The sequence below is a fragment of the Bos javanicus genome, chromosome 6 (genome assembly GCF_032452875.1).
Source record: "Bos javanicus breed banteng chromosome 6, ARS-OSU_banteng_1.0, whole genome shotgun sequence".
NCBI lineage: Eukaryota > Metazoa > Chordata > Mammalia > Artiodactyla > Bovidae > Bos > Bos javanicus.
Genome location: NC_083873.1, coordinates 22,027,989 through 22,055,403, shown reverse-complemented (window position 1 = coordinate 22,055,403; position 27,415 = coordinate 22,027,989). Strand labels below are relative to the sequence as shown.

Genomic DNA, 27,415 nt, shown 5'->3' with positions numbered 1-27,415 from the left:
ACGAGATGCCAGTCCAGGTTCAGTGCATGATGCTGGATGCTTGGGGCTGGTGCGCTGGGACGGCCCAGGGGGATGGTATGGGGAGGGGGAGGGAGGAGGGTTCAGGATGGGGAGCACGTGTATACCTGAAATTTTTTTTAATTTTAAAAATTAAAAAAAAAAACAAAAAAAAACCCAAACAAACAAACAAAAAAAAATGGGTAGAGTCATCCCTGGCAGTCCAGTGGTTGGGACTCCAAGCTTCCAATGCAGGGTGCCTGGATCTGATCCTTGGTTGGGGAACTGAGATCCCACATGCCATGTAGCACAGCCAAAAAAATTAAGAAAAAAAAGGTGGTGGGGGGCGGAATTCTCATTCTATCAATAGACACACCAGGATTATATGAAAGTGTCTTTCTCTCCAAGGCCTTATAACAATAAGAACACTTTCAAAAAGATCATTTGCCATTAACAAAAGGTAATAAAAGAGTACCAACAGAAGATAACAAAAAGTACTCTGAAAAACTCAAATGCAAACAAAAGAAGAACAATAGCAGCTAATAATCTAAAATTTTTGGCTAGAAATTGCTGCCTTTTAAAAAGAGAGTTAAAAACTAGAATTCAACTGATACTTTCTTGAAGTAATCAAGTGAATTGAAAGAAAATAGAAAAAAAAAGGTAATTCCACCATAAGATTCAGTACTGTTTAATGGCACGATCTTATACTGACCAAAATAACCTACAGCTACAGTTTCTGAAAAATATCAAACTGTTAAAACAGTTACTTCATTATAATGAGAATGCATTAATATATATACTAGTGAAATAAAATTAATGTAATTTATGAAATCATGCCCAGTTACATGTTTTATAGTTCTAATTACTAACCAATGTCAAGTGCTTACCTGAAGATACTGATTATATATTTCTCTATGTATTTGTATAAAGCCATTGAAAAAAATTAAAAAAAATTTTAATTACTGATTTTTAATGGAAGTCAGAGACATTACTTTGCCAACAAAGGTCCGTCTATTCAAGGCTATGGTTTTTCCAGTGGTCAGGTATGGATGTGAGAGTTGGACTATGAAGTAAGCTGAGTGCCGAAGAATTGATGCTTTTGAACTGTGGTGTTGGAGAAGACTCTTGAGAGTCCCTTGGACTGCAAGGAGATCCAACCAGTCCATTCTAAAGGAGATCAGCCCTGGGTGTTCTTTGGAAGGAATGATGCTAAAGCTGAAACTCCAGTACTTTGGCCACCGCATGCAAAGAGCTGACTCATTGGAAAAGTCTCTGATGCTGGGAGGGATTGGGGGCAGGAGGAGAAGGGGACAACAGAGGATGAGATGGCTGGATGGCATCACTGACTCGATGGACGTGAGTCTGAGTGAACTCCGGGAGTTGGTGATGGACAGGGAAGCCTGGCGTGCTGCGATTCATGGGGTCGCAAAGAGTCCGACACGACTGAGCGACTGTACTGAACTGAATGGAAGTTCATCACTAACTTATTTACGTTCGATTGAAGGATAGTATTGTTAACTCTAATTTTTATCCATAAAGTGGAAATGATATTAATTGTGCCTCTCTCACAGGATTAAATAAAATACTGTACTTAAAACAACTAGAACAATGCCCAGCACATAGTAGTATACATATTTGCAATGATGATGATAGTATAACTACAAATACTAATGTCAAATGTCAAAATGATGATACAATAAAATAAATCTGACTTTTACCGATGAGTATGACAAGTCCATTTTCCTACTTTCTGACTTCTGAGATTCTATGTATTCCTGTAGCTTCTTAATCTGGTCTTCCTTTTCTCTAAGCAGCTCTACTTTTGAACTTAGTTCATTCTAAAACATTTAAAGGAGAATGAAACAATTTAAATGGGTTTCAATTTTAAGGAATTAAAAAGAACTTACATTTAATAGTTTAAATCAGTAGATAGCAAAATTCAAAGAGTTGAGATTTTAAAAATATAATTCCCTCTATTTTCTGAAATCATATTTAATTACATAGATGTTTTACAGTTTGGGCTCCTTATCAACAGAAATATCAACATAAATGCTCACCTCAAGATCTTGATTATATACTTCTGCATGCTTAACTAAATTCTTTAAGTTGGAAATTTCATGAATTAGTTGCATCTGTAAGAGCATGTGAACAGGCAACAGAGCAAACCAACAGTTAATAAAGCAAAAAAAAAAAAAAAAAAAGATAGCATTCATTCACCGCTCTAGAATCACCCAACACAGCAAGAAGGACTGGGAAAGCAACTGTTTAAGCTACTGCAACAAAGCACCTCGTTATTTAAAAAGAAACAAATAAAACCCCAAAATCTCCAGCCAAACAAAAAATCCCCAAACCCTACAAAACAAACAAATAAGAAAAAAGAAAAAAAGCCTAAGCATGACCCCAAAATAGCTACGTCATCTGTTAATAAAGCTATAATAACGTCAAAAGCAAATTAGCATTCACCATTTGTAGAAGACATAGTGGTAATCAAACTCTTAAAAAAAACATACTTTTTAATAGATTTTTGTTTTGGGTTAGGTCAGAAACGTATTTATTTTATAAGGTTTTTCTCTCTTTTGATAAATTATCCACCTAGCTTTATACTGGCATACTTTTAATGAGTTGTGACTTGAAATTTAGTTTTGGATTACGACAGTTTTAAGTGGTACCTTTATAATATTTTACTGTTCACCAAAGCTACAGAGATATGTATGGGATTATGAAATATTACCTTGTTGGTTTATTCTACTGGAAATACTGGAAAGACGGTGTTACTGCTTTACATTGTTCAACTGTCTAAAAGTATAAAGATTACTTAAAGATATGAGAATTTCTTTTGAAGTTTCTTTTTTATTGAAATATCTGCGGCATTAAATATTTAAGTACCAGAAACTTTAGTGTTCAAAACAAGTAAACTATAATAAAGATAAGTGTATTACCTCTTAGAGTTCCTTAATCTTCATAATCAGATGAGTCATTAGTGAGTAAAAGCAACTTCTAGTCAAATATAAGGGGCTTACAAAAATAGCATCTCATTTAAATAAAATTTTCTGGATGAATAACTCAGTCCTATCTAGTTTTAAATTTCAGACTACTGCTAGTTTGACATTTTTCTATTTTAGGTCAGCATTATTCAGTAGAAATATAATATGAGCCAAATTTATAATTAAAAATTTTCTAGTAGCCACTATTAAAAGTAAAAAGAAATAGGTAGAATTAATTTTAATATAATTAGCCATGCCGTGCTCATGCTCAGTCGTGTCTGACTCTTTGCGACCCTTTGGACTGTGGCCTGCGAGGCTCCTCTGTCCATGGGATTTTCTAGGCAAGGATATTGGAGTGGGTTGCCATTTCCTCCTCCAGGGGATCTTCCCAACACAAGGATTGGACCCAGGTCTCCTGTGTCTCCTGCACTGCAGGCAGATGCTTTATCCACCAAGCCATTGGGGAAGCCCCTTAATATAATTTAATCTAATAAATATAACTATTTTACTTCATGTAATCAGTATTAAATTCATGTAACCTTTCATCTTTTTTTCATACTTAGGTCAGTAGAGACTGGCCCCATTTCGAGTGCTCAGCTGGCACATGTGATTAGTGGCAAGCCCATTGTTCAGCAAAGTTTTAATCTGTATTGTTACAATTTAAATTGGCTGGCTCTTTTACCTTTTCTTCTCTAACTTTTGAGCAAGGAAACCACATTTGACAGAAATGAAGAACTAAATAATTAACTTTAAGTTTTGAAAATATTTAGGAGGAAAAATTCCTTTACTTCTCATTTGAAATTGCTCTTCATTTTAAGTACTGGTTCAGATAAACAGAAAAAGATTAAGTAACTTTTGTAAAGAGATTAGTGTATTCTTCCAATGATGTATTGTTTAAAATGCAGAGAGTAGAGAATGCATATGATATGGTCAAAGTTAATCCACTGCTACATAAAAAATGTTGCATATTTCAGCTGTAATTTTTAGCAGGTGAAATGAAACATTTAATTAACATAAATATCTCTAAGTTGTGAAAATTATAAAATTAAATCAAGCTAAAATTGGTAGAGAAATGAAATTTCTCTTGTTCCCTGATCATGGTAATACTTGACCTTGTTTATTCCTTTCTCTAAAATTACTATTTAAATATCTTTACTACTGTATCTTTACTTGAAAATTACCCACAGCTTTAGTGATTTTTGACAAAACCCTTAGAAGCCCGGACAATGGTCACGTGTCCTAAGGCTGTAATTTGACTTTTACTCCTTTTTGGCTAAACTTTCCCCCAAAATGTAGGTTTTAGAAAATACTTCATTGCTTACAATGAACAGACTTTCATTTTTAGTTTAATATGGAATGGATATTGTAAAACTGTCTTTGAACAGATTAAGTTTGTATTACTTAAACTTTTAGGTTACTTCACAGAACCTAGAATTTCAAAGTGTCTCCAAGTGAAAATGAAGAGAATAGGATTATTTACCCCTTTCATAGTAAAAAGGAAAAAAAAATCAAGATGTGAGACTGTGTTATTTTTGTAATCTTTCTGTATGTGATTCAATTCGGTGAATTTGTTCACTTTTAGTGATTAATGGAATATATTTATTTAATGTAAGAAAAATTAGAGACATTATTGCTATACTTTGGGTATAAAATTGCCCAAAGTTAATTTTATACCATTTTATTTATAAGATACATATAAAAAATTAGGTAAGATTTTGGCATTAGAAGGGGACTTGAAAAGCTCCCAATTTAACTGCAAGAAGGAAGATACACAGAAAAGTAAGCCCTGAGAGATTTGATGACTTCCTCAAAGCCGTGCCCACAATTCATGCCAGGCTCAAATTGGTGGTGAGCTAATAAATAGCAAAACCAGAGCTTCATTCCAGCCAGTCTGCTCCAGAGACCATGTTCTTAAACACGATACCAGAACTTCCCTCTCAATAAAGCTCAGATTACACGTTGAACTCCACTCTTCTTTTCGTGATGTTTTACATTTTGTGAATTCACAAATTTTAAAACAAGTTCAATGGAACTCTGTGGAGAACTTACAGATTTTTGCCTCTCACACTATACCTATGAAATATAGAAGTAAATATACTACAGTTTGTAGGTAGAACTTGTGGCACAGAATTCTTTTTTGCTTAAGAAAGAAAAACAGGTAAGAAACTATGAAACTGAGAAAAAAGAACTGTGTCCCTCTGGGCTCTCCACACAGAAATCTGAGAAGCAGCTACAAACTAACTCATATATTTTACCTACACCAAAACACTGACTCATTTTTAAGGGGATTCATGGATCATGTTGGGCTTCTCTTGTGGCTCAGCTGGTAAAGAACCCACCTGCAATGCGGGAGACCTGAGTTCGATCCCAGGGTTAGGAAGATCTGCTGGAGAAGGGAAAGGTTACCCACTCCAGTATTCTGGCCTGGAGAACTGCATGGACTATACAGTCCATGGGGTTGCAAAGAGGCGGACACGACTGAGAGACTTGCACTTCACTAAAGGATCATGTCCCAGGTCTGATAGTAGCTGTGGATTCTTACTCTAGAAAACTGAATATGAACTTCAAAATTCCATAAAATAATTTCAAAATGTTTATGAACTCTAGGTTAAGGACTCTACACTAAGAAATCTCTTGAATCTTTTGGACAGTTTCCAAATCCCAAAGTCTGATGGCTTCTGCATTAGCTTAACATGTAGCCTAATACTACACACAGTTATTTAGGTATATACTTTCTAAAAAAACAAAATTCATTAATAGAAAGTATCTATATATAAAACATTCATCTGGATATTAAAATTCATGTTGGTCTCAGAAGGAAATGGCTATAGTCTAGGCAGCACTTCTCATATGCTCAACAAATTAAATACTTTAATATACAAATTATAAGGAAATAATTTCTTCAAGACAAATCCATCAATAGGCAGATTCACCAAACCTTCCTAAAGATGTTCTTAATTTCTTCTTGTGCATAAGCACAAGAGAAACAAATATGATTTAACTATTTTTAAAATAATATAAATAAATTATTTCTTAAATTCCCTAAATTGTGTATATATGTGGAAAACAGGTACATCTTCAATATCTCAAGTTTAGAAATAAATATTTTTAAGAGAACACTTCCTTTAAACTTGTGTTTTTAGTTTAGTTTCACATTTCCACACTCTTTACCTCTTGATCTTTCTCTGCTTTTCTTTCTAGAGCTTCAAATTCATCCAAATCATTCTTTTCTTTTAATTTCAATTCCATTTCTTCATTTTCTCTTCTTAAATGTTCATAGTCTAGTACGAGGTTATCATAGTTAGCACGAAGTGAATTCAATTCACTTTCTAAGTTTTCCTATTGTAAACAAAACCAAAATTTCAAGTTAGAAGTCTAATCATATATTCTTTGTTTTCTTAACTAAAATTTAGATTAATCAAATAATTAATTTAACTTTGAATCATTTGGTGGTTCAGGCCATTTTCTTCTTCAATATCTTTTTAACAGTCCAGCTTGATACAGAGTAAGATAAAGGGTCTGCAATTTTGGTAAACTAACTCAGAATAGAAGAAGACTATTTTGAAAAGGTTAGGATGAAAAAAAAAAAAGGATCATATAAACCAATGCTCTTCCTGTTCCTGACTGGAAAAGTCGAGTCAAAAGTAGGAGGTAGGGCTCATAAAATGGAATACAGGTCTTTAAACTCGTTAGTTATAAAGCTGATAATTTAACTGTCCATTTGTCTGACTACTATTTTATTTCTCAGGTATCTCTGAATTTAAGAAGTGAAACAGATTATTGATCTTTAAAACTCTAGTGGCTGCTAGGTTTTCCTATATTCAAAAGGGGTCTGTTTCTGCTTTCTACACTGTTTGAGAGTCAAACCATGAGTTAAAAACAAAACTAACATCAAGGATTTTCAAAAAACACTGAACTTCAAGGGTATGTTTTAGGGACATACAAACACTTTGTCTAAATACTTAACTAATTAAAACTAGTTGCAATGATCAGCTAATGGTCATAATAATTCCCAAGAATTACTGCAATTTTCCTCCAAAGTGAAAATAAAATTTTCTTTAATAAATACATTTGTAAAACTATACTTCTTTGAACATTAAGAGCCTAGAAAGTAAATATATAATTTAACTTACTATAGTATTGTTTATACTATTTATTTCTTAAACTCTTGATAAGACAATAGACACTTACTTTTAATTTTCAGTATTATCTGGCAATCTTACCATTCCCTAACATGTATCATTCTTCTAATATACAGCTGAGAATTTTGACACTAAAAGTCAACCCTTTTTATCCCTAGGGGATTGTCACTAAGTCACTTGCATCTGACTCTTTGCGACGCTATGGACCATAGCCCACCAGAGTCCTCTGTCCCTGGGATTCTCCAGGCAAGAATACTGGAGTGGGTTGCCAGGGGATCTTCCCAACCCAGGGAATTGAATCTGCATCTCTTAAGTATTCTGCATTGGTAGGTGAGTTCTTTACCACTGGGCTTCCCTTGTGGCTCAGCTGGTAAAGAATCCGCCTGCAATGTGGGAGACCTGGGTTCGATCCCTGGGTTGGGAAGATTCCCTGGAGAAGGGAAAGACTATCCATTCCAGTATTCTGACCTGGAGAATTCCATGGGCTGTATAGTTTATGGGGTTGCAAAGAATTGGGATAGGACTGAGCAACTTTAACTTTCACCTTACCATTAGCACCACCCAGGAAGCCCTAAACGAAACTAAAACTGTTACTGAAATTAATTGAAAGCTAGAAATGTGTTACAACAACAATAAACACCAATAACAAATGAATTTTAAAAAGAGTAAAAGCATAATGCTCTGTAAAATACACTTAAATTACCTGACTTAGTAGCTTTGTTGCTGGATTCCATTCTATCTCAGTCAATGTATCAAGAGTGTTACTGAAAATATCAGACTCTGAACAGAGAGCTATAATTATAGAGAAAAGAAATTTATCCATAAATATGTTATTAAGCTTCTTAAAACTCAAAGATTAAAAAAATTCTCATTAGAGGTAATAAACTCAAACTAATATGTACTTACTATATGAATGAGAAGAATACATTAAAAACAGATGTGAACATTTGTATTATTGTGTGAATTAAGATCACTGGTTAGAATAAGTGATAAAATACACGGATCCTTAGTACAGTATAGGTAAAAAGGACAAATTCTAAATTTGAGATTTGATTATTTTAAGTGGATTTAAAAATGCCCCTAAGAGAAATAATAGCATATGAAGCAACTGACAAAGAATTAATCTCAAAAATATACAAGCAGCTCATGCAGCTCAATTCCAGAAAAATAAACGACCCAATAAAAAAATAGGCCAAAGACCTAAACAGACATTTCTCCAAAGAAGACATACAGATAGCTAACAAACACATGAGAAGATGCTCAACATCACTCATTATCAGAGAAACGCAAATCAAAGCCACAATGAGGTATCATTTCACGCCAGTCAGAATGACTGCTATCAAAAAGTCTACAAACAATAAATGCTGGAGAGGATGTGGAGAAAAGGGAACCCTCTTACACGTTGGTGGGAATGCAAACTAGTACAGCCACTATGGAGAACCGTGTGGAGATTCCTTAACAACTGGAAATAGAACTGCCATACGACCCAGCAATCCCACTGCTGGGCATACACACCGAGGAAACCAGAGTTGAAAGAGACATGTGTACCCTAGTGTTCATCGCAGCACTGTTTACAATAGCCAGGACATGGAAGCAACTTAGACGTCCATCAGTAGACGAATGGATAAGAAAACTGTGGTATATACACACAATGGAATATTACACAGCCATTAAAAAGAATGAGGTGGATGAAACTAGAGCCTATTATACAGAGTGAAGTAAGTCAGAAAGAAAAACACCAATATAGTATACTAACGCATATATATGGAATTTAGAAAGATGGTAACGATGACCCTATATGTGAGACAGCAAGAGACACAGATGTAAAGAACAGACTTTTGGACTCTGTGGGAGATGGCGAGGGTGGAATGATTTGAGAGAACAGCATTGAAACAAGTATATTATCATATATGAAATAGATCGATAGTCCAGGTTCGATGAATGAGACAGGGTGCTCAGGGCTGGTGCACTGGGATGACCCTGAGGGATGGGATGGGGAGGGAGGTGGGAGGGGGTTCAGGATGGGGAACACATTTACACCCATGGCTGATTCATGTGAATGTACGGCAAAAACCACTACAATATTGTAAAGTAATTAGTCTCCAATTCAAATAAATTAATTAAAAAAAAATAAAGTCAGCACAGCAAAAAATAAATAAATAAAATGCCCCTAAAAAATACTTATAACTAAGTTGGGGACAATTCTGAAACAGATTTCTGTTGTAAACACAGGAATTCTTTCAAGATGAGTAGTTTAAGGCTGACGTTATGTGGATACTAATTTAACTGGATAATTATTATAACAAAAATGTGTGCTTCAACTACAATGCATCATCATTCTTAAGAGATGTGGAAATAATAGAAAACTTCATGAACGTTCACTTTTTAAAAATCACTTAACTTTCTCATTATCTCCATTGTAATTACACTTAAAATATTAATACATACATTTTATTTAAATGTGTTTATCACATTACTGAGTTATAAATAAAGTCCTGCTTTAGGGAGGGCACATATGTACACTGATGGCTGATTATGTTGAGGTTTAACAGAAAACAACAAAATTCTGTAAACCAATTATCCTTCAATTAAAAAATAAAGTTAAAAAAAAGTCCCTCTTTATAGGGATGCTTTTATAAATGAAAGTAATTGGAAAAGTACTCACATTCATCAATTTCTCCTAAACTTACAGTAGCCTTATGTGTTCTTGTTGTTACATTCACTGCCATATTAAATTCATTTACGTAGTTTGAGTCCTTCATTTTGTTAATTTTCCCCGCGCACCAAGTGACTCTTCGTTTTTTTTTAGCCTAAAAAGAAAGAAATCAAAATTACCTCACATAGATTGGGGCTATCATATACTGTAAAACAAAGGAACTAGTTTCCATTTTAAAAAACCATTGCCTTGGTGGAATTTTTACTAAGTTGAGTTTAGTATCTTAATAGTTTAAGGATATCCTGAGATAAGAAAATATACTCAAGCTTTTCAGATCAGTGTTTAACCCCTGAAAACTTTGATGAAACCATCATTTACACTATATGTTTTATTTGAAGGTTTACTTATAAGCTTTTCTGGAACATAACTGAAAGGAATTGGTTGACATACAACTCTTCAGGTACTCTGGTGTTACAAGGAAGGGACAGCTGCTGCTGCTACCCCATGGCTATCAACAGCACTTCGATAGTTGCTGTAGTTAACAACCCAGTTCCGTTCCCTCAGTTATCTGGTCATCTGTCACCTTCCCTAGCGCCTTCCTCTTGGCTTTACAAATGCTCAAGCCTATTTATTTGCTTTTGATTTTTTAAAGAAACACACTTGCCTCCTCACTTCTCTCTAGCTACCATTTTCTTTTAGTTTATACACTATCTTCTTCCTCATCATTTATCTACTTCTTCTTTGTCTCTTCAGGATCATTTCTGTCTATTGCACTGCATCTCAAGATTAACTGCTGTTCCCAGAATACACTGCTCGCTTTCATGCCTCTACACACACTACCTTTAGGTTTGAGACAGCCAGCCCTTTCCACAGCCTGCTCTGCAAAACCCAGCTGTACATAAATATTTTACTCCAATGACCTTCAGCTCAACACCATGCGCTATATTATTTCAAACTCTGAGCACTATGAACGTGTGTCTCCAACCATCTTCTGATATCTCAGCAGAAAAGTTAAACCTATTTCACAAAGACAATATAAGCCTAAACTTACAAAAGCATTCCTTCTTCTGTCCTTGTTGAAATGAACAGATGTTTCTCCTTCTAAGGCCAGACTCTTCAACTATATTCAAGATCCCATCCCTTTGGGTATCTCTACCCACAGGAAGGTGGCTTTTATTACCAACGCATAACTCAAACTGCTTTTGCAAATAAGCTTTTCATTTCTAAATCTGAAGCATCTTTGTCTTCAGCATCTGTAAGCAGATGTAAGCAGAACATGACACTGCTTACCACATTCACCTGATTTCCTTTCAATTCTAGAGCTCAACATGGGCTCCTTTAGGGATTCTTTTATTCTGCTTTTGACTAAAAATTGTTGTTTCTTGGGGTTCTGTGTTTGACCCTCTGTTCTTTCCATTCTCAACATGCTCCAAGGGCAAGCTCATCCATTCCCAGGACTTTAAATTGGATCAGCTGTAGTTAATACCCAAACTAACATCTCCATCTCAGACCTTTCACATTTCCAACTGCCTGATCTCTTAAAATGGAGATGTCCTGAATCAAACATTGAGTAGCTCCACTACTCTTCATTCAGTGAATACACACACTACCAACTGCCCAGAAAGCCTACTAATGCTTGCAAGTCATTCAGGATGCCTCCTTCTCTTTTTCCTTGCCCCTGCATTCCAACAACCACAAAGTCCAGTTGAGTCTGCCTCCCAAATGGCTCTCCAGTTTATCCAATTTCTTCCATCTTCAGAACCACAATCCTTGTAGAGGCCAAATCAATCTGATGCACATAGCAATCACACCTTTCCAAAATGCAATTGCGATTACGTTCTATACAAGGCTTTTCCTTGTCTTTAGCAAAATGCAAAGTTCAAATCCCTTAATGTGGTTTACAATGCCCATGCCACCAGAAAGTCTAATATATTGTTGTCCCACAACTTCAAGCTTTTGCATATGTGTTTTTCTGAAATACTATTCCCTATACCTTCCACTGGGCTATTTTCTACTCATCACCCAGTCAAAAAACAGATCTTGAGTGTCTTTATACTTAGTGTGGTGATCTGTACATGATACCTATTAATAATACATATATTTTAAAAACATATTTATTTCTGGTTATGTAGGGTCTTCGTTGGTGCGCAAGCTTTCCTTTAATTGCAGTGAGTGGGCCTCTCATTGCAGTGACTTCTGTTGTTGTGGAGCATGGGCTCAAAGTGGGCTTCAGTAGTTGTAGCTCCTGGGCTCTAGAGCACAAGCTCAATAGCTGTGGAGCACAGGCTTTGTTGCTCCGCATTTGGGGTCTTCCCAGAATAGGGATCAAAACTGTCTCCTATGTTGGCAGGTGGATTCTTTACTAATGGAGCCACCAGGAAAGCCCAGTAATAATCTTAGCAGTATACATTTAATGAGGATTTCTGAGTGTAAAGTATAGTGTTATGCACATACTGTATGTTACTTCACTTAATTCTCACAACAATCCTATGAAGTAGGGATCAACCTATTATATCACAGATAAGGAAACTGTGGCAAAGTATATTTGAGAAATTGTCTAAGGTGAGGTGTTAGGAATTGACAGAACTGGGATTCATACCCAGGGAGTTGAAATCCAAAGGTTATCTTCTTAAATAAAAAAAATCTGTCAGATAAATAAAACCCTATTAAAAACAAAAAACATACAAATCGGAAGTTAGAATTTTGATTACTATGCTGATCTATAGTCTAGATCAATTTCTTGATATTAACATTCTTGTTTCTTTAAACAGAAAATATTCCTATATACTTCAGACACCCATGGTTTCCAATCAGCTAATGAATTATATAAGAATTTCTTAAGAAACCTATTGCAAACAGATTCCTTTGCTATACTGTAGACTGAAAACCACAAAAGACTTCAAATAGCCAAAACAGTCTTGAGAAAGAAGGGCAAAGCTGGAGGCATCATGCTTCCTGATTTCAAACTACAGTGCTATAGCAATCAAAACAATATGCATGATAGTGCCACAAAAACAGACGCATAAAAACAATGGACTGGAAGCCCAGAAATAAACCCTCACATGTATGATCAATTAATTTACAACAAAGGAACCAGGAAGATAAAATAGGGAAAGGACAGTCTGCTCAGTAAGTGATGCTGGGAAAACTGGACAGCCATATGTAAAAGAATGAAACTGGACCACTATCTTACTTACACGTAAGTGAGAAACATTTACACTGGACCGCTATACTTACATGTATATAATATATGATTTTCTCATATATAAAAATCAATTGAAACTGATTAAAGACTTGAATGTTAACTCCTGAAACCATAAAACTCCTAGAAGAAAACTTAAGTAGTAAGCTTGAATCTTTGAATTAGTACTTCTACATCAGGGGATCGGTAATTTTAACGAACTTCAAATATACAACAGGTTCTTGGTTTCTTGAATATAATGTAGTGAAAGATGATAAACGAATAATTATGTAATAAATATATAGGAATGTCCAGTTCTATTCTCTGTATACCAAGTTTAAGCTGTCATCTTTTAAATTTTACCTTTAATTCTTGCTGTGATGAGAGGGAAGAAGATGTCACTAGCATCCGTGTTAGGTTTTGGATTTTCTCAATCTGGACTTTTTGAAGTAGATCTTTTTCTTCCAAGAGCTGGGCCAGTTGGTCTTTTTCCATTGCCTGGGCTCGAGTCTCTAAAGAAACCTACAGAATGTAATAATGGATTATGTTAATAATAAATGTAGCTATATTTTAAAACCTTGAAAGTAGCTTAAAAGAACAGAATAGAAATTTGTATGTGAACTAAGAGAATTTTAACTATATTGAAATAAAACATACTCTATGTGCAGAACTCTAATACACAGTTACCATAATCACTAATTTCTCAAACTAAAAATAAAGTAAAATAACCATTTCTTCCCATGTCTTTATTCTAAATGCTGTGTGTAAAATTATTACAATGCAGCTAAGGCAATTCTATTAACTGCTTAAAATATATAAATAGAAGGCAGAGAGATGATAAAAGCAGAGACTTGAATACCTACAGCAAAGAAGAGATGTTTTCATAAGATTACCATTTGTTATTTTAGATCACTTCTAAAAATATCACCAGAATGCAAGATTTACACAAAATCGAGGGCCATAATAGTCAAAACAAACAAATTACAATTATAAGTGATTATCCTATTTTATTGAATTCCTATTCTGGGTTTGGAAAGAAAAGTTCAAGATAATGTGAAACTCTGGAAAGTAGTTTTAGGTAACTATACATGGCCTCTCTCTTTTTTAACCTAATTTCCTATGTATTTGTGATAATTTTTTACAAAAACTCTGTCAACTTGGCCCATTTGAAAACATCAAATTTTGCCCTTTGAAAATGAAAAACAAAACCTAAAATAATTTCAGGAAACCAAGTCTTTTAGTTTATAGTATATTAAACTAAATTTTGTATGAGTTGATTTCTTCTTAGTTGAAAATTGTTTTAAACTTTCAGTTTACAAGCTCAGTTATTGATGGCTTCAGAATCTCTGGGCATTTAGGCAGATCTCAATTCTAAATCTGTCTCTTCTCTTTACTGAAATACATGGTTCATACATACCTCCTCTAACTGCTTTTTAAGATCCATTATTTCTTTCCTATATCTTTTCAGGAGAGCTTCATCACTTGATACCTCGTTAACATAAGGTGTATTCTTCATATATTTGGCAGTGCTGGCAAACTGGGAAAAAATGCAGAAGTGTTATGCACTCAACATACACACAAATTAATAATACTTGGTTTTCTTGTAATTAAGATTTGTAAAAAAAAAAAAAAGAAAAAAAATCAGTACTCTTCCCTTCCCAGGTAGTTTAATACTTCTGATACAGAGAGCATTCTATGTCTCCATAACAAGGCCAATAGTGCTCCCATCAAAAGCCCTTCTCCTTCCTTTGAACTCTATCCTACTTAACTAGCCACTTAAGCATTAATCCAAGGCAATCACGTTGGAAGAAAGGTCTTGTCTTCCCTATAAGACTATCAATTCTGTGAAGCCCATGACTCTATTTTCTATCTTTTTTCTCTGACAGTACCTAGATCTAGAACTCAGTAGCTATTTAAACCAATGTTTCTTAGAGTGTATCAGAAGTAACTTTAAGTGGGTACATGAAGTTGTCCATTATATATGACACTGAATCCTTCATTGAGACAGCTATTCTACTGACAATTCAGTTCTCCCACCCTAACCCTCCTCCTTTTTTTCTTTAAACATAAAATGCAGGACCTAGGCTCAGTGCAAAGACAGGCAACAATTGGCTAGCAGGAGTTTTGGAAGTTTTTTTGTTGTTGTTATAAACACACATAAATGTTTTTTGAGTCACCTTCTATTTGTTCTAAGTGCTATTAGTTCTTCATTTATGGAACTGATATAAAGTTTCCTTTCATAAGTGAGTTTGTAAAAATAAAAAATCAAGTCAATTTCAGTAAAATAGTGTTGAATGTGGCAGAAATTGTGGAGGTGGGATAATGGATTTTGGATTTTGTGATTTTGGAAAAACATATCAATCTTATTTTATCAGGTATGTTATGTCAATTAAAAGACCTATACCTATTTTTAGTAGGTAATTTTTCCTTCTTAAAGATGATATCCCCTCATATTAGTTTGAGATAAAAATCAAACTCACCTGGAGAGTACTAAGTGTTTCATCAAAAGACACTGGAGTAATTGTGCAGATGATACGTGTTTTTGCATTTCCTCCCAAGGAATTCTGGAGAATTCGTGTTAATTTGCTATCTCGATAATTTATGAAACCACTTAAAGAGAAATGAATTTGGGAAGAAAAAGAGAAAGCTTTTATATACCAAAATTGGTTGGTTTTTAATGGAGAACCTTAAAATAGCTATAGTTATAAAATTAGTTCTTTACAGGTTATATGGGGTAGATTGAAACTGTTAACTAAAAAAATATTTAAAATACAGAAAGTAAATTTAATAGAACACAATCATATGTATAAGAAGCCACAAATGCTCACAGTCATGAGAGCTTTTGAATATATGAAAGAAATAGGTACATATATTTTGAGTGTCACTAAGGGATTCCCACATGGCACAGTGGTAAAGAATCTGCCTTTTCCAATGCAGAAGACTCAAGAGACGTGGGTCAATCCCTGGGTCAGGAAGATTCCTTGGAGTAGGAAATGGCAAACCACTCGTGTTCTTGCCTGAAAAATGCCATGGACAGGGGAGCCTGGTGGGTTACAGGATATGGGGTTGCAAAGAGTAGGACATGACTGAGCAACCACACACAAAACTATTAAAATTTTCAACCTAATTTAAACATAAGTATTAACAGACAAATGTACAGTGGGGTACACTTACCCAACTTGTCCATCGCTAAGTTTCTTGATCACTTGTCCCAAAATAAATAAACTTCGATTTATATTACAGCCTTCCTTGAGTCGCAAACCTGTATTTATTACACAAATATAAATACTAATATTGAGCTTTGTATTGGATGATGAACTTATTTATCAGCAAATTATGAGAGAAAGTAGAAATTAAAGGGACAGATGTTGAAGTCTCTATTTTGGACTAAATCTGAGTCTACCTTTAATATCACCAATGGAGGTGCTCTCTCCCTACCCTCCCACCTATTAGATGAATCAGAAAGGTTATCATCTGAGAGAAACAGCACAACAAAAAAGATGAAAAAAAAAAAAGAACAAGAGGGAGGAAAAGTCCGTTTCCTAAAAGATTCCCTCTAATTACTCCTTTTGAATCTAGTTTTTTTAAAACTTCAAATACAGACAACTACAGACTTAAAACCAAATTTGTTCCTATATGGACTCACAACCCCAAAATCTTTAATTTTAAAACTAAATATGCACACATGATTCTAACATTAAAAAAAGAACAAGTACTCTGCAAAAGCTCTATTCCAGTTTTATGCCCCTACCAGGACAGATTTCCTATCCCCTCTTACCAGGAAACCATGTTTATTATTTATTCTTCTGGAGATTTTTAGAAATACAAGTTCATATACACTCATTTCTCTAATTTTCAGACAAATAGTAGCATACTACATATACTATTTTGTCCTTTGCTTTTTTTCACTTGCATCAGATTAGTAAACACTGGTCTTTTTCATTCTTTTTCATAACAGAATTTCACTGTATGGACGTATCAGAAATTACTTACCCAGAACCCTGTTGAGGGATATGTAGGATTCCAATCTACTATGTACACACAAAATAATGCATCAAATAACTCTGAATAGCTGTTATTTCACAGGGGCATTATTTAGCTGCTGCCATAATACTGTTATTTAATAAGCCAACTTGAAACAACAGTATGTACTTCCTGTTCATAGGTCTGATTTGGTGGAGATGGGCCATGCTCAGCTGGGTAACTTTATGTCAAGCTGCAGGAAATTAACACGAGGGAGGCTTGACATCTTTATGATTTTGCACCTTTCCATCTAAGTGTGCGTTTCCATTTGTTTATGTATTAATATTTGGTTATGTCCTTTAGGTCTGTTTTTGAAGTTTTATTTTTTTGGCTCTGTGCAATTTTTGTTGAGTTTCTTCTGAGGTATTACATCTTCTAACCTATTATTGTATATTGCATATTTTTGTACACTAAATATTGTAGCTGGTTGTCTTTAAGAATTATTAATGTCTGAATATTAATTGTGTACCCCATGACCTTTCTGAATTTTCTTACTAATTATGAAAATTTAGATGGTTTTCATGGTACTCTCATAAACTCTTCAGCTATACAATTCTAGAAACTGCATAGTTCTGGCTTTTTAAAAAATTGATGGTACAGTAGCCCAAGGACTTCCCTGGTGGCTCAGTCGGTAAAGAATTTGCCTTCAGTGTGAGACATGGGTTCAATCCCTGGCCCAGGGAAGACTCCCTGGAGAAGGAAATGGCAACCCACTCCAGTATTCCTGCCTGGAGAATTCCACGGACAGAGGAGTCTGGTGGGTCACATGGGGACGCACAGCCCATGGGGTTGCAAAAAGCTGGACATGACTCAGCGACTCACACACACACAGTATCCCAAATGAGATAATCAGTCAGATACAGAAGCTACTTTTTACACTGAGGACTTTTATCACAATATTATTATTATCCTTACTTTATTAGTTTCTAAAATGCACGGCAGCACTTTAAGTTTTCCTTACCTTCAGCACCTGTTTGAGCAGCCCGTTCACTGCCTGCAAGATCGACCAAATTCTGTAAGACAGATGGAAATAAACCTTTAGAAAGTATAACTGGAGATAAAATCCAAACCACTGAAAGAACATTTTAATCACACAGTTTACTTGAACACTCCACCTGTGACCTCATCTCTCACCCCACCATTTAGGCCTTGCCTTGTCAAACCAATCCGGAACGTTTGTTCCTTCTTTGTAACGCAACATATCTCCATAATGCCGCCAGAACAGGTTTTCTATTTCCTACACAAAGTTCAGAACCGTATCATGGTGAATGTGATTCTTTGCAATCTGGCACTTGTGTTGCTTCAGCCTTATATCTACTCATCACCTACGCCTAACTCAAGCGGAACTACTCACTACACCCTGAATACCTCACATACTTCTACACTTCCAAGTGCTACCCTATGCCATTCTCTGTTACCTCTAAAGTTCTTTATTCAGGATCCAAGGCAAATGTTACTTGCTCAGTGTAGCTTTGCTGATTTTATCCTTCCTCCTCCCATTCCCTGAATAAGCTGCTCTTTTAAACTGTGTACCCAGAGGTCATTTTCAGTTCAGTTCAGTTCAGTGGCTCAGTTTTGTCCGACTCTTTGCGACTCTATGAATCGCAGCACACCAGGCCTCCCTATCCATCACCAACTCCTGGAGTTCACTCAGACTCAGGTCCATCGAGTCAGTGATGCCATCCATTCATCTCATCCTCTGTCGTCCCCTTCTCCTCCTGCCCCCAATCCCTCCCAGCATCAGAGTCTTTTCCAATGAGTCAGCTCTTCGCATGAGGTGGCCAAAGTACTGGAGTTTCAGCTTTAGCATCATTCCTTCCAAAGAAATCCCAGGGCTGATCTCCTTTAGAATGGATTGGTTGGATCTCCTTGCAGTCCAAGGGACTCTCAAGAGTCTTCTCCAACACCACAGTTCAAAAGCATCAATTCCTCGGCGCTCAGTCTTCTTCACAGTCCAACTCTCACATCCATACATGACCGCAGGAAAAACATAGCCTTGACTAGACGAACCTTTGTTGGCAAAATAATGTCTCTGCTTTACAATATGCTATCTAGGTTGGTCATAACTTTCAAGGAGTAAGCGTCTTTTAATTTCATGGCTGCAGTCACCATCTGCAGTGATTTTGGAGCCCCAAAAATAAAGTCTGACACTGTTTCCCCATCTATTTCCCATGAAGTGATGGGACCAGATGCCATGATCTTCGTTTTCTGAATATTGAGCTTTAAGCCAACTTTTTCACTCTCCTCTTTCACTTTCATCAAGAGGCTTTTTAGTTCTTCTTCACTTTCTGCCATAAAGGCGGTGTCACCTGCATATCTGAGGTTATTAATATTTCTTCCAGCAATCTTGATTCTAGCTTGTGTTTCTTCCAGTCCAGCATTTCTCATGATGTACTCTGCATATAAGTTAAATAAGCAGGGTGACAACATACAGCCTTGACGTACTCCTTTTCCTATTTGGAACCAGTCTGTTGTTCCATGTCCAGTTCTAACTGTTGCTTCCTGACCTGCATATAGGTTTCTCAAGAGGCAGGTCAGGTGGTCTGGGATTCCCATCTCTTTCAGAATTTTCCACAGTTTATTGTGATCCACACAGTCAAAGGCTTTGGCATAGTCAATAAAGCAGAAATAGATGTTTTTCTGGAACGCTCTTGCTTTTTCCATGATCCAGTGGATGTTGGCAATTTGATCTCTGGTTCCTCTGCCTTTTCTAAAACCAGCTTAAACAACTGGAAGTTCACGGTTCACATATTACTGAAGCCTGGCTTGGAAAATTTTGAGCATTACTTTACTAGCGTGTGAAATGAGTGCAATTGTGCGGTAGTTTGAGCATTCTTTGGCATTGCCTTTCTTTGGGATTGGAATGAAAACTGACCTTTTCCAGTCCTGTGGCCACTGCTGAGTTTTCCAAATTTGCTGGCATATTGAGTGCAGCACTTTCACAGCATCATCTTTCAGGATTTGGAATAGCTCAACTGGAATTCCATCACCTCCACTAGCTTTGTTCGTAGTGATGCTTTCTAAGGCCCACTTGACTTCACATTCCAGGATGTCTGGCTCTAGGTCAATGATCACACCATCGTGATTATCTGGATTGTGAAGATCTTTTTTGTACAGTTCTTCTGTGTATTCTTGCCATCTCTTCTTGATATCTTCTGCTTCTGTTAGGTCCATACCATTTCTGTCCTTTATCAAGCCCATCTTTGCATGAAATGTTCCCCTGATATCTCTAATTTTCTTGAAGAGATCTCTAGTCTTTCCCATTCTGTTGTTTTCCTCTATTTCTTTGCATTGATCGCTGAGGAAGGCTTTCTTATCTCTTCTTGCTATTCTTTGGAACTCTGCATTCAGATGCCTATGTCTTTCCTTTTCTCCTTTGTTGTTTGCTTCTCTTCTTTTCACAGCTATTTGTAAGGCCTCCCCAGACAGCCATTTTGCTTTTTTGCATTTCTTTTCCATGGGGATGATCTTGATCCCTGTTTTCTGTACAATGTCACGAACCTCATTCCATAGTTCATCAGGCACTCTACCTATCAGATCTAGGCCCTTAAATCTATTTCTCACTTCAGAAAGAATGAAGGGATGGAGCCAAAGTAAAAACAATATCCAGCTGTGCATGTGACTGTGATAGAAGCAAGGTCTGATGCTGTAAAGAGCAATATTGCATAGGAACCTGGAATGTCAGGCCCATGAATCAAGGCAAATGGAAGTGGTCAAACAAGTGATGGCAAGAGTGAATGTCTACCTTCTAGGAATCAGCAAACTAAAATGGACTGGAATGGGTGAATTTAACTCAGATGACTATTATATCTACTACTGTGGGCAGGAATCCCTCGGAAGAAATGGAGTAGCCATCATGGTCAACAAAAGAGTCCGAAATGCGGTACTTGGATGCAATCTCAAAAATGACAGAATGATCTCTGTTCGTTTCCAAGGCAAACCATTCAATATCACAGTAATCCAAGTCTATGCCCCAACCAGTAACGTTGAAGAAGCTGAAGTTGAATGGTTCTATGAAGACCTACAAGACCTTTTAGAACTAACACCCCAAAAAGATGTCCTTTTCATTATAGGGGACTGGAATACAAAAGTAGGCAGTCAAGAAACACCTGGAGTGACAGGCAAATTTGGCCTTGGAATACAGAATGAAGCAGGGCAAAGACTAATAGAGTTTTGCCAAGAAAATGCACTGGTCATAACAAACACCCTCTTCCAACAACACAAGAGAAGACTCTATACATGGACATCACCAGATGGTCAACACCGAAATCAGACTGATTATATTCTTTGCAGCCAAAGATGGAGAAGCTCTATACAGTCAGCAAAAACAAGACCAGGAGCTGAATGTGGCTCAGACCATGAACTCCTTATTGCTAAATTCAGACTTAAATTGAAGAAAGTAGGGAAAACCACTACACCATTCAGGGAGGTGGTAGTGAAGACAGCAAGTAGTGGAGGGATGTCTTCTTTTTTTAAATTTCAGAGTCCAGGAAATAGTCTTAATGTATTTTAAAAAAGTGGAGTTTTAAGTTACTTCTTTCTTTGCGGAATGGGCAGATAATTATGTACTCTTGTTTTACAGTTCTGTCTCAGATATGTACTATTTTCACTAAAATACGCAAGGAAATCTACTCGCTGTTATATAGCATCTACTACAAATGACCTTGGGGCTCAGACGGTAAAGCGTCTGCCTACACTGCGGGAGATCTGGGTTCAAGCCCTGGGTCAGGAAGATCCTCTGGAGAAGGCAATGGTACCCAACTCCAGTACTCTTGCCTGGAAAATCCCATGGATAGAGGAGCCCAGTAGGCTACAGTTCATGGGGTACAAAGAGTCGGTTACAACTGAGCGACTTCACTTCACAAATGACCTAGGTAGGGGCATAACAAAGGGGGATAGTGGTAAGGAAAGCAGCATGAAATTAAGATATAAGTACTACTGGTACAAGGAATATTCACTATGATAGGAATAAATTAATTTGGCTTTAGACCCACTGAAGCTTGAGATAATTAACAGTGGGACAATCTTTATGGAGAGACATGACTTAGAACTCAGAGACTTCAGAAACAATAAATATTTGACCATCATCAACACAGAAATGGTAACAATGCCTGAGGGCAAACAAGTGAAGAAAGGCTACAGAACACTCTTGTGCTTTGATTAGGAGGGTAGGAGGAAGGAAACCCTGATAATAAAGGACCTGGGCTGAGAGCACTTGGATTTTATTATTCCAGGAAGGTGAGAAGACACTCAGGAAAAAAAAAACAAAAAACAACTAAAAACCATCTTTAAAGAGCCAGAAAATGACTCTTTGGGGAAGTCCTCTTTCCAATAAGATACTTAAGAGTAAGTGGCAAATCTGGAGTGTTGGGTTAAATAGTATCTATGGTCCCTAGATGATAGATCATCAAAAAATATGAGAAAAGACACCAAATGGATCACTGAGTATGTCAAGACTAGTAAAGCTAAATTATATTAAAAGTTAAAATTGTAGTGATATATACAGGCCAGCTTTGGACAACAAAACAGAAGTTAGGTTTGTTGTTATTAAAAGACCAGTCTATTAAAATAAATGCTATACTTATACGGTAAAATAACTAAGGTGAACCGGAATTAGATATTTAACTGAGTTTTCAAAATCTGAAAGTAAACATATTATAGATTTATTACTTTTTCCCTTGAAAATCAAATCAAATGCAGTAATCTTAAATCATATCCCACATCAAACTAAAGAATTCAGGCCTTGAAGACAGAGAACAAAACAATAACAGTAAGGAATAGAAAGGAAGCACAAAAAAAAAAAAAAAAAAGAAAAATGATGCAGTTCAGCAAGAAGGAATGTTTGCATAATGCTTATGTTCACCTACCAACAGACAGGTACTGAATATAAACTAGAGTAATGTGATTTTTTTAAACTATTTCACCCAGGTTTTCATTTATCTCACAAGTCTCAGTTGCACTGGTGGAGGCCAAAAAACAAAACCCCAAAATCACAGACACACAAAACCCCATCGAATCCCAAGATTACATTAACTCTTAAGTGTGCATAGAATTAGCCCTTTCTCCATTACTGGTTAGGGAAGGCCCCACTCCTACAGTTCTTACACCTAAAGCTTAGGGAGTGGCAGCGTAAGATCACGGGAAGTAAGATCCTCTGACCTCTTCCTATATTTCTGCTAGAAATTTCATGTTACTGGTGAGACTAAACTACCAATTTATAGATGCTTTTGCCAAATGGTCAATAGTTCTTATGAAACCAAACCTTCAGCAGCTAAATTAAATTTTGCTTTGACTCGTATAGTACATTATCACGGTTCCTCAATACTCACCAAATGGGACACTTTGACAGATCCTTCAAAATTAGAAGGTTCACCTTTCTCTCTGCTTTCCAAAATCTAGAAAGAAAAGGCAACTTATAGAAAAATTAGTGTATTCTTAATTGGAAAGACAAAATATAGAGAGAATTACCTACCATCCTAAAAATGGTATGAGAACGACTACTTCGCTGATTCATTTTTGTAATTCCATAATGCCTGTTCTCTGTAAGAGAGTCACATTTCAGCTGTGTGTATTAAAATCCAAAGAAAAACACAACTTGTATTTTAGATGAAAAGTGTGATTTAAAGTCTAAATACATTCAATTAAATAGTTTCTACAAGTGTTTTAAGAAATATAGTACGAAGTCTTACTTTCTCCCTTAGTGATCCACTTCAAAGCCATTTCTGATGTATAAACAACTTCTTCTGTGAGGTCAGCCACATACACATTCCTCTGAAACAAGTTTAATTACGGTAAAAGTAAGGAAATATAAGTCACTTAAAAGTTTGCATTTCAAAAGAAAGTACAAACTATCACAGAGTTCATTTGTGGATGTCATGTGAAAAATGGGGATTTTTATTCTGTATGAAAATAATAAGTATACTTCTGATATTTACAATGTATTTCCTATGCCAAAGTATACCAAATTCTAATCTGATAGTTCCATCTCACTCTTTTTAAGCACTTACACCAAAATACTTTAACTGTCAATATTTAAAAACTATACTTATTACTTAAGAGATAATCTCTGTAAGTGTCTAAGAAAGAAAATAAAAAACAAACCACAGTAATAGGAGATACTTTAAAGTATACAGAAATTAAAGGCAAATGTTCAAGAAAAAACAATCCCAATCAGTGTATCTAATTTTTGAGCCACCCTGTTAACTCTGTTACTCACATTGAAGTCTTCCCGAATTATTAAAGGCTTCATTTTTTGAGTGTCACAAAGTAAGTCTGTAATGGTTTCATTGTATATTTCCATGTAAGACACACGTAAGAGAAATTCCCTATCAGGAAACTAGAAGAAAAAGATAATGTGACGACTTCAGAGATCATCTAGTTATGAAAACCTAATAACAAATGCTCACGTGCTAATATTAAATATTAAAATATCCTTTGAGAAAACACATTTATAGAATTTTAACTTATTTTTTAGTTGATGTGTGGTTGACCCATTCCACTATGTTAGTTCCTGGTACATAACATGGTGGGTCACTATTTCCATACATTTCCAAGTGATCACAGAAGTCTAATTGCCATGTGTCACCATACAAAGATGTTACAATATTACTGACTATATTCCCCACGCTGCACATTTCATCTCTGTGACTCATTGATTTTCTAAAGGAAAGTTTGTGCCCCTTAATCTTCCTCACCCTATTTCTTACTCCTCCAACTTCCATGCCCTCTGACAATCACCTGTTTGTTATCTATGAGTCCGTTTCTGTTTGTTCATTTTTTTTTTTTTTAGATTCTACATAGAGGTGAAGTCATGTGGTATTTGTCTTTCAAGAAATTATCATTATAAAACAAAAAAAAAAACAAAAAATTCCTCCCTATGTTTCTATACCGACAATAATTATTAACAACAACAAAATACACAGTTTCAGAAATAACCAATACTATCATAGAATTGTAACAGGAAAGTACCCCATTCAACTCTCTAACCTCAAAATAAAACTCAACCTGTATATATTCAAAAAATTGAAAATCATTACAATAATGATGAAAAAGTAATTTAAAATCAACTCTTAACTAATTAGGTTGCCTATTCTGGCCTTCTGGTCTCCTTGTCTTTTACCCAGTCTACTTTTTACTGCTCCTTAATAATCACTGGTAGCTAAACAAAGGCAATAAGGACCCAACTGTGATAAAGTTTTCCTGTTCCTTAATGCCCACTGTTTGGTGGGAGTACTGCTTCATGATTTAAGGGAAAGAATAAAAAATATTTAAGTTTCTTAAGTAAGTTTATGGGGGAAAAAAAAAGAATCTATGCTATGGCTTCCTTCTTTCCCCCTGGATAATTAAGAGATAAGTATAAATCTACTTCTTTTCATCATTACAAGAGAACAGTAAGATTGCTATCCTATTATCACTATTTTTACCTGCACGTACTAGAAACTTAGCTAAGTTCTTTACCTTCTTAATTTTCTGGAAAATGTCATGAATTGCCCTAGGTATTACTCCCAAATACTCTTGTGAACCCATCATAGTATACGTTTTTCCTGAAGCAGTCTGCCCATAGGCAAATATAGTACCTGCAAAAACAAAACAAACACATGCAGAGATTACAGTGAATCTACAGTGTAGAAAATGATCGACGCCTACTGAACGGACACCACAGACTGCAGTGTTTCTGCAGTGAATACTCACCATTGTAGCCTTGAATGGCAGAATCGATGATTGGTACCGCAATTTCTTCATACACATTTTTAGTAGTTTCATTACTATGAAAGACACGATCTAAAAAACAAATCATATTTAAGTTAAACCAAACAAATTGATTGTATTTTCATTCTGAATTAGTAGTTGCCCAAAGAAATAAAATTGTCAGGATATGGTATGATAGAATATTTAAGGTACAATATTTTCTTCAACTCATTGGTCCAATGAAAATACTCTCTAGGTAAAATGTGTTGGTCCTTACACAGAAAAAATACAAGTCTATTATCCTATGTGCTTTCAAGAGGCAGTAGGGCATGGTGGCTGAATCTGAATAAGGGGGTCTGGAATCAAGACTGCAAATCCTGATTCTGCCACTTATAGGCTGTGTGATTTTGGGCAAGTGGTTGATGGCTCCATGCCTCAGTTCCCTAATCCGTAAAATGGACATCTAATATCTTCTCCATAGAATTATTGTGAACATATGTTAACACTTAGGAAATGCAGACTGTTACTATTCTTTGAGAAATTCTAATGTTTCTAACATACCTAGCAAGAAAGTCTAGCTCAAACTAAACCAAGAAATGCAGATTATCTGGAAGAAAAGAACTGACCAAAGCTAAAGTGTTATGGGGAATGATCAATGAGCTGGCTGCTGAAGGCTGGTGTTTAGGGTGGTATTTACACTGACGAATTCACAGGTCCAGGATGTGGTTCTCTGCTTTTGTTAGCACATTAAAAATAGACCACTCTTTTAGTGGTGGCCTCACTTTAAAAAGCTCACAAGAAATGGATTTGTAAATCAGGAGGGATTTACCTGCAATCAATAGTTCAGTGATTATACTCCTTGCACAGTGACCACAAATCTGCCCTATTAGCAGAACACTGTGGAAAACCTAAGTGCCATCTGAAGGCTGCTTAAGGGTCATTATCTCAGAGCAAGGAGAAATGGCAGATGATTCAAACCTTAATGTTATGTGGTTCAGATAGGTGGATAAGTCCAAATTCTTTATGGGCATATATGGCTACTGAGAATCTGTGGTACTTAGGCTTTTTAATCTCTAGCAGAGACTCACAGACTTAGAAAACGAACTTATCGTTGCCAGAGGGGAGGGAGAGTTAGGGACTTTGGGAAGGTTATGTACACACTGTTACATTTAAAATGGATAACCAACAAGGACCTATTGTACAGCACAAGGAACTCTGCTCAATGTTATGTGCCAGACTAGATGGGATGGGGATTTGGGGGAGAATGGATACATGTATATGTATGGCTAAGTTCTTTCACTGTTCACCTGAAACTACCACAACGTTGTTAATTGGCTATACCCCAACACAAAATAAAAAGTTTGAAAAAAAAATTATGTTAATACCATCAAACATTCCTTTACCAGAATTCATTTTCTCTTCCACACATCTTTGTGGCTTTTTGCTGCTGCTGCTGCTAAGTCGCTTCAGTCGTGTCTGACTCTGTGCGACCCCATAGAGGGCAGCCTGGCTCCCTCTATGGGAGCTCCCAGGCTCCCCCGTCCCTGGGATTCTCCAGGCAAGAACACTGGAGTGGGTTGCCATTTCCTTCTCCAATGCATGCAAGTGAAAAGTGAAAGTGAAGTCGCTTAGTCGTGTCCGACTCTTAGCGACCCCATGGACTGCAGCCCACCAGGCTCCTCCATCCATGGGATTTTCTAGGCAAGAGTACTGGAGTGGGGTGTGGCTTTCTAGTTTCACACTA

General features: G+C 36.1%; 1 protein-coding gene across 7 annotated transcripts in view; it reads right to left on the bottom strand.

Moving 5' to 3' along the window:
* The window catches only part of CENPE (centromere protein E), an 86,068-nt gene that overhangs the window by 55,989 nt on the left and 2,664 nt on the right, over positions 1-27,415 (bottom strand). For 6 of the 7 annotated variants that reach the window (XM_061419499.1, XM_061419500.1, XM_061419502.1 and 3 more), the window contains exons 3-18: positions 25,675-25,764; positions 25,441-25,559; positions 24,200-24,319; positions 23,673-23,754; positions 23,456-23,523; positions 23,313-23,378; positions 17,945-17,996; positions 16,135-16,222; positions 15,441-15,570; positions 14,378-14,497; positions 13,324-13,482; positions 9,789-9,933; positions 7,827-7,915; positions 6,153-6,320; positions 2,055-2,129; positions 1,716-1,835 (exon numbers count right to left, since the gene is read on the bottom strand). In XM_061419499.1, coding sequence (XP_061275483.1) covers positions 1,716-1,835; positions 2,055-2,129; positions 6,153-6,320; positions 7,827-7,915; positions 9,789-9,933; positions 13,324-13,482; positions 14,378-14,497; positions 15,441-15,570; positions 16,135-16,222; positions 17,945-17,996; positions 23,313-23,378; positions 23,456-23,523; positions 23,673-23,754; positions 24,200-24,319; positions 25,441-25,559; positions 25,675-25,764 — 1,691 coding nt within the window. The remainder of the gene's footprint in view (positions 1-1,715; positions 1,836-2,054; positions 2,130-6,152; positions 6,321-7,826; positions 7,916-9,788; positions 9,934-13,323; positions 13,483-14,377; positions 14,498-15,440; positions 15,571-16,134; positions 16,223-17,944; positions 17,997-23,312; positions 23,379-23,455; positions 23,524-23,672; positions 23,755-24,199; positions 24,320-25,440; positions 25,560-25,674; positions 25,765-27,415) is intronic. The other variant, XM_061419501.1, reaches the window with a different exon arrangement.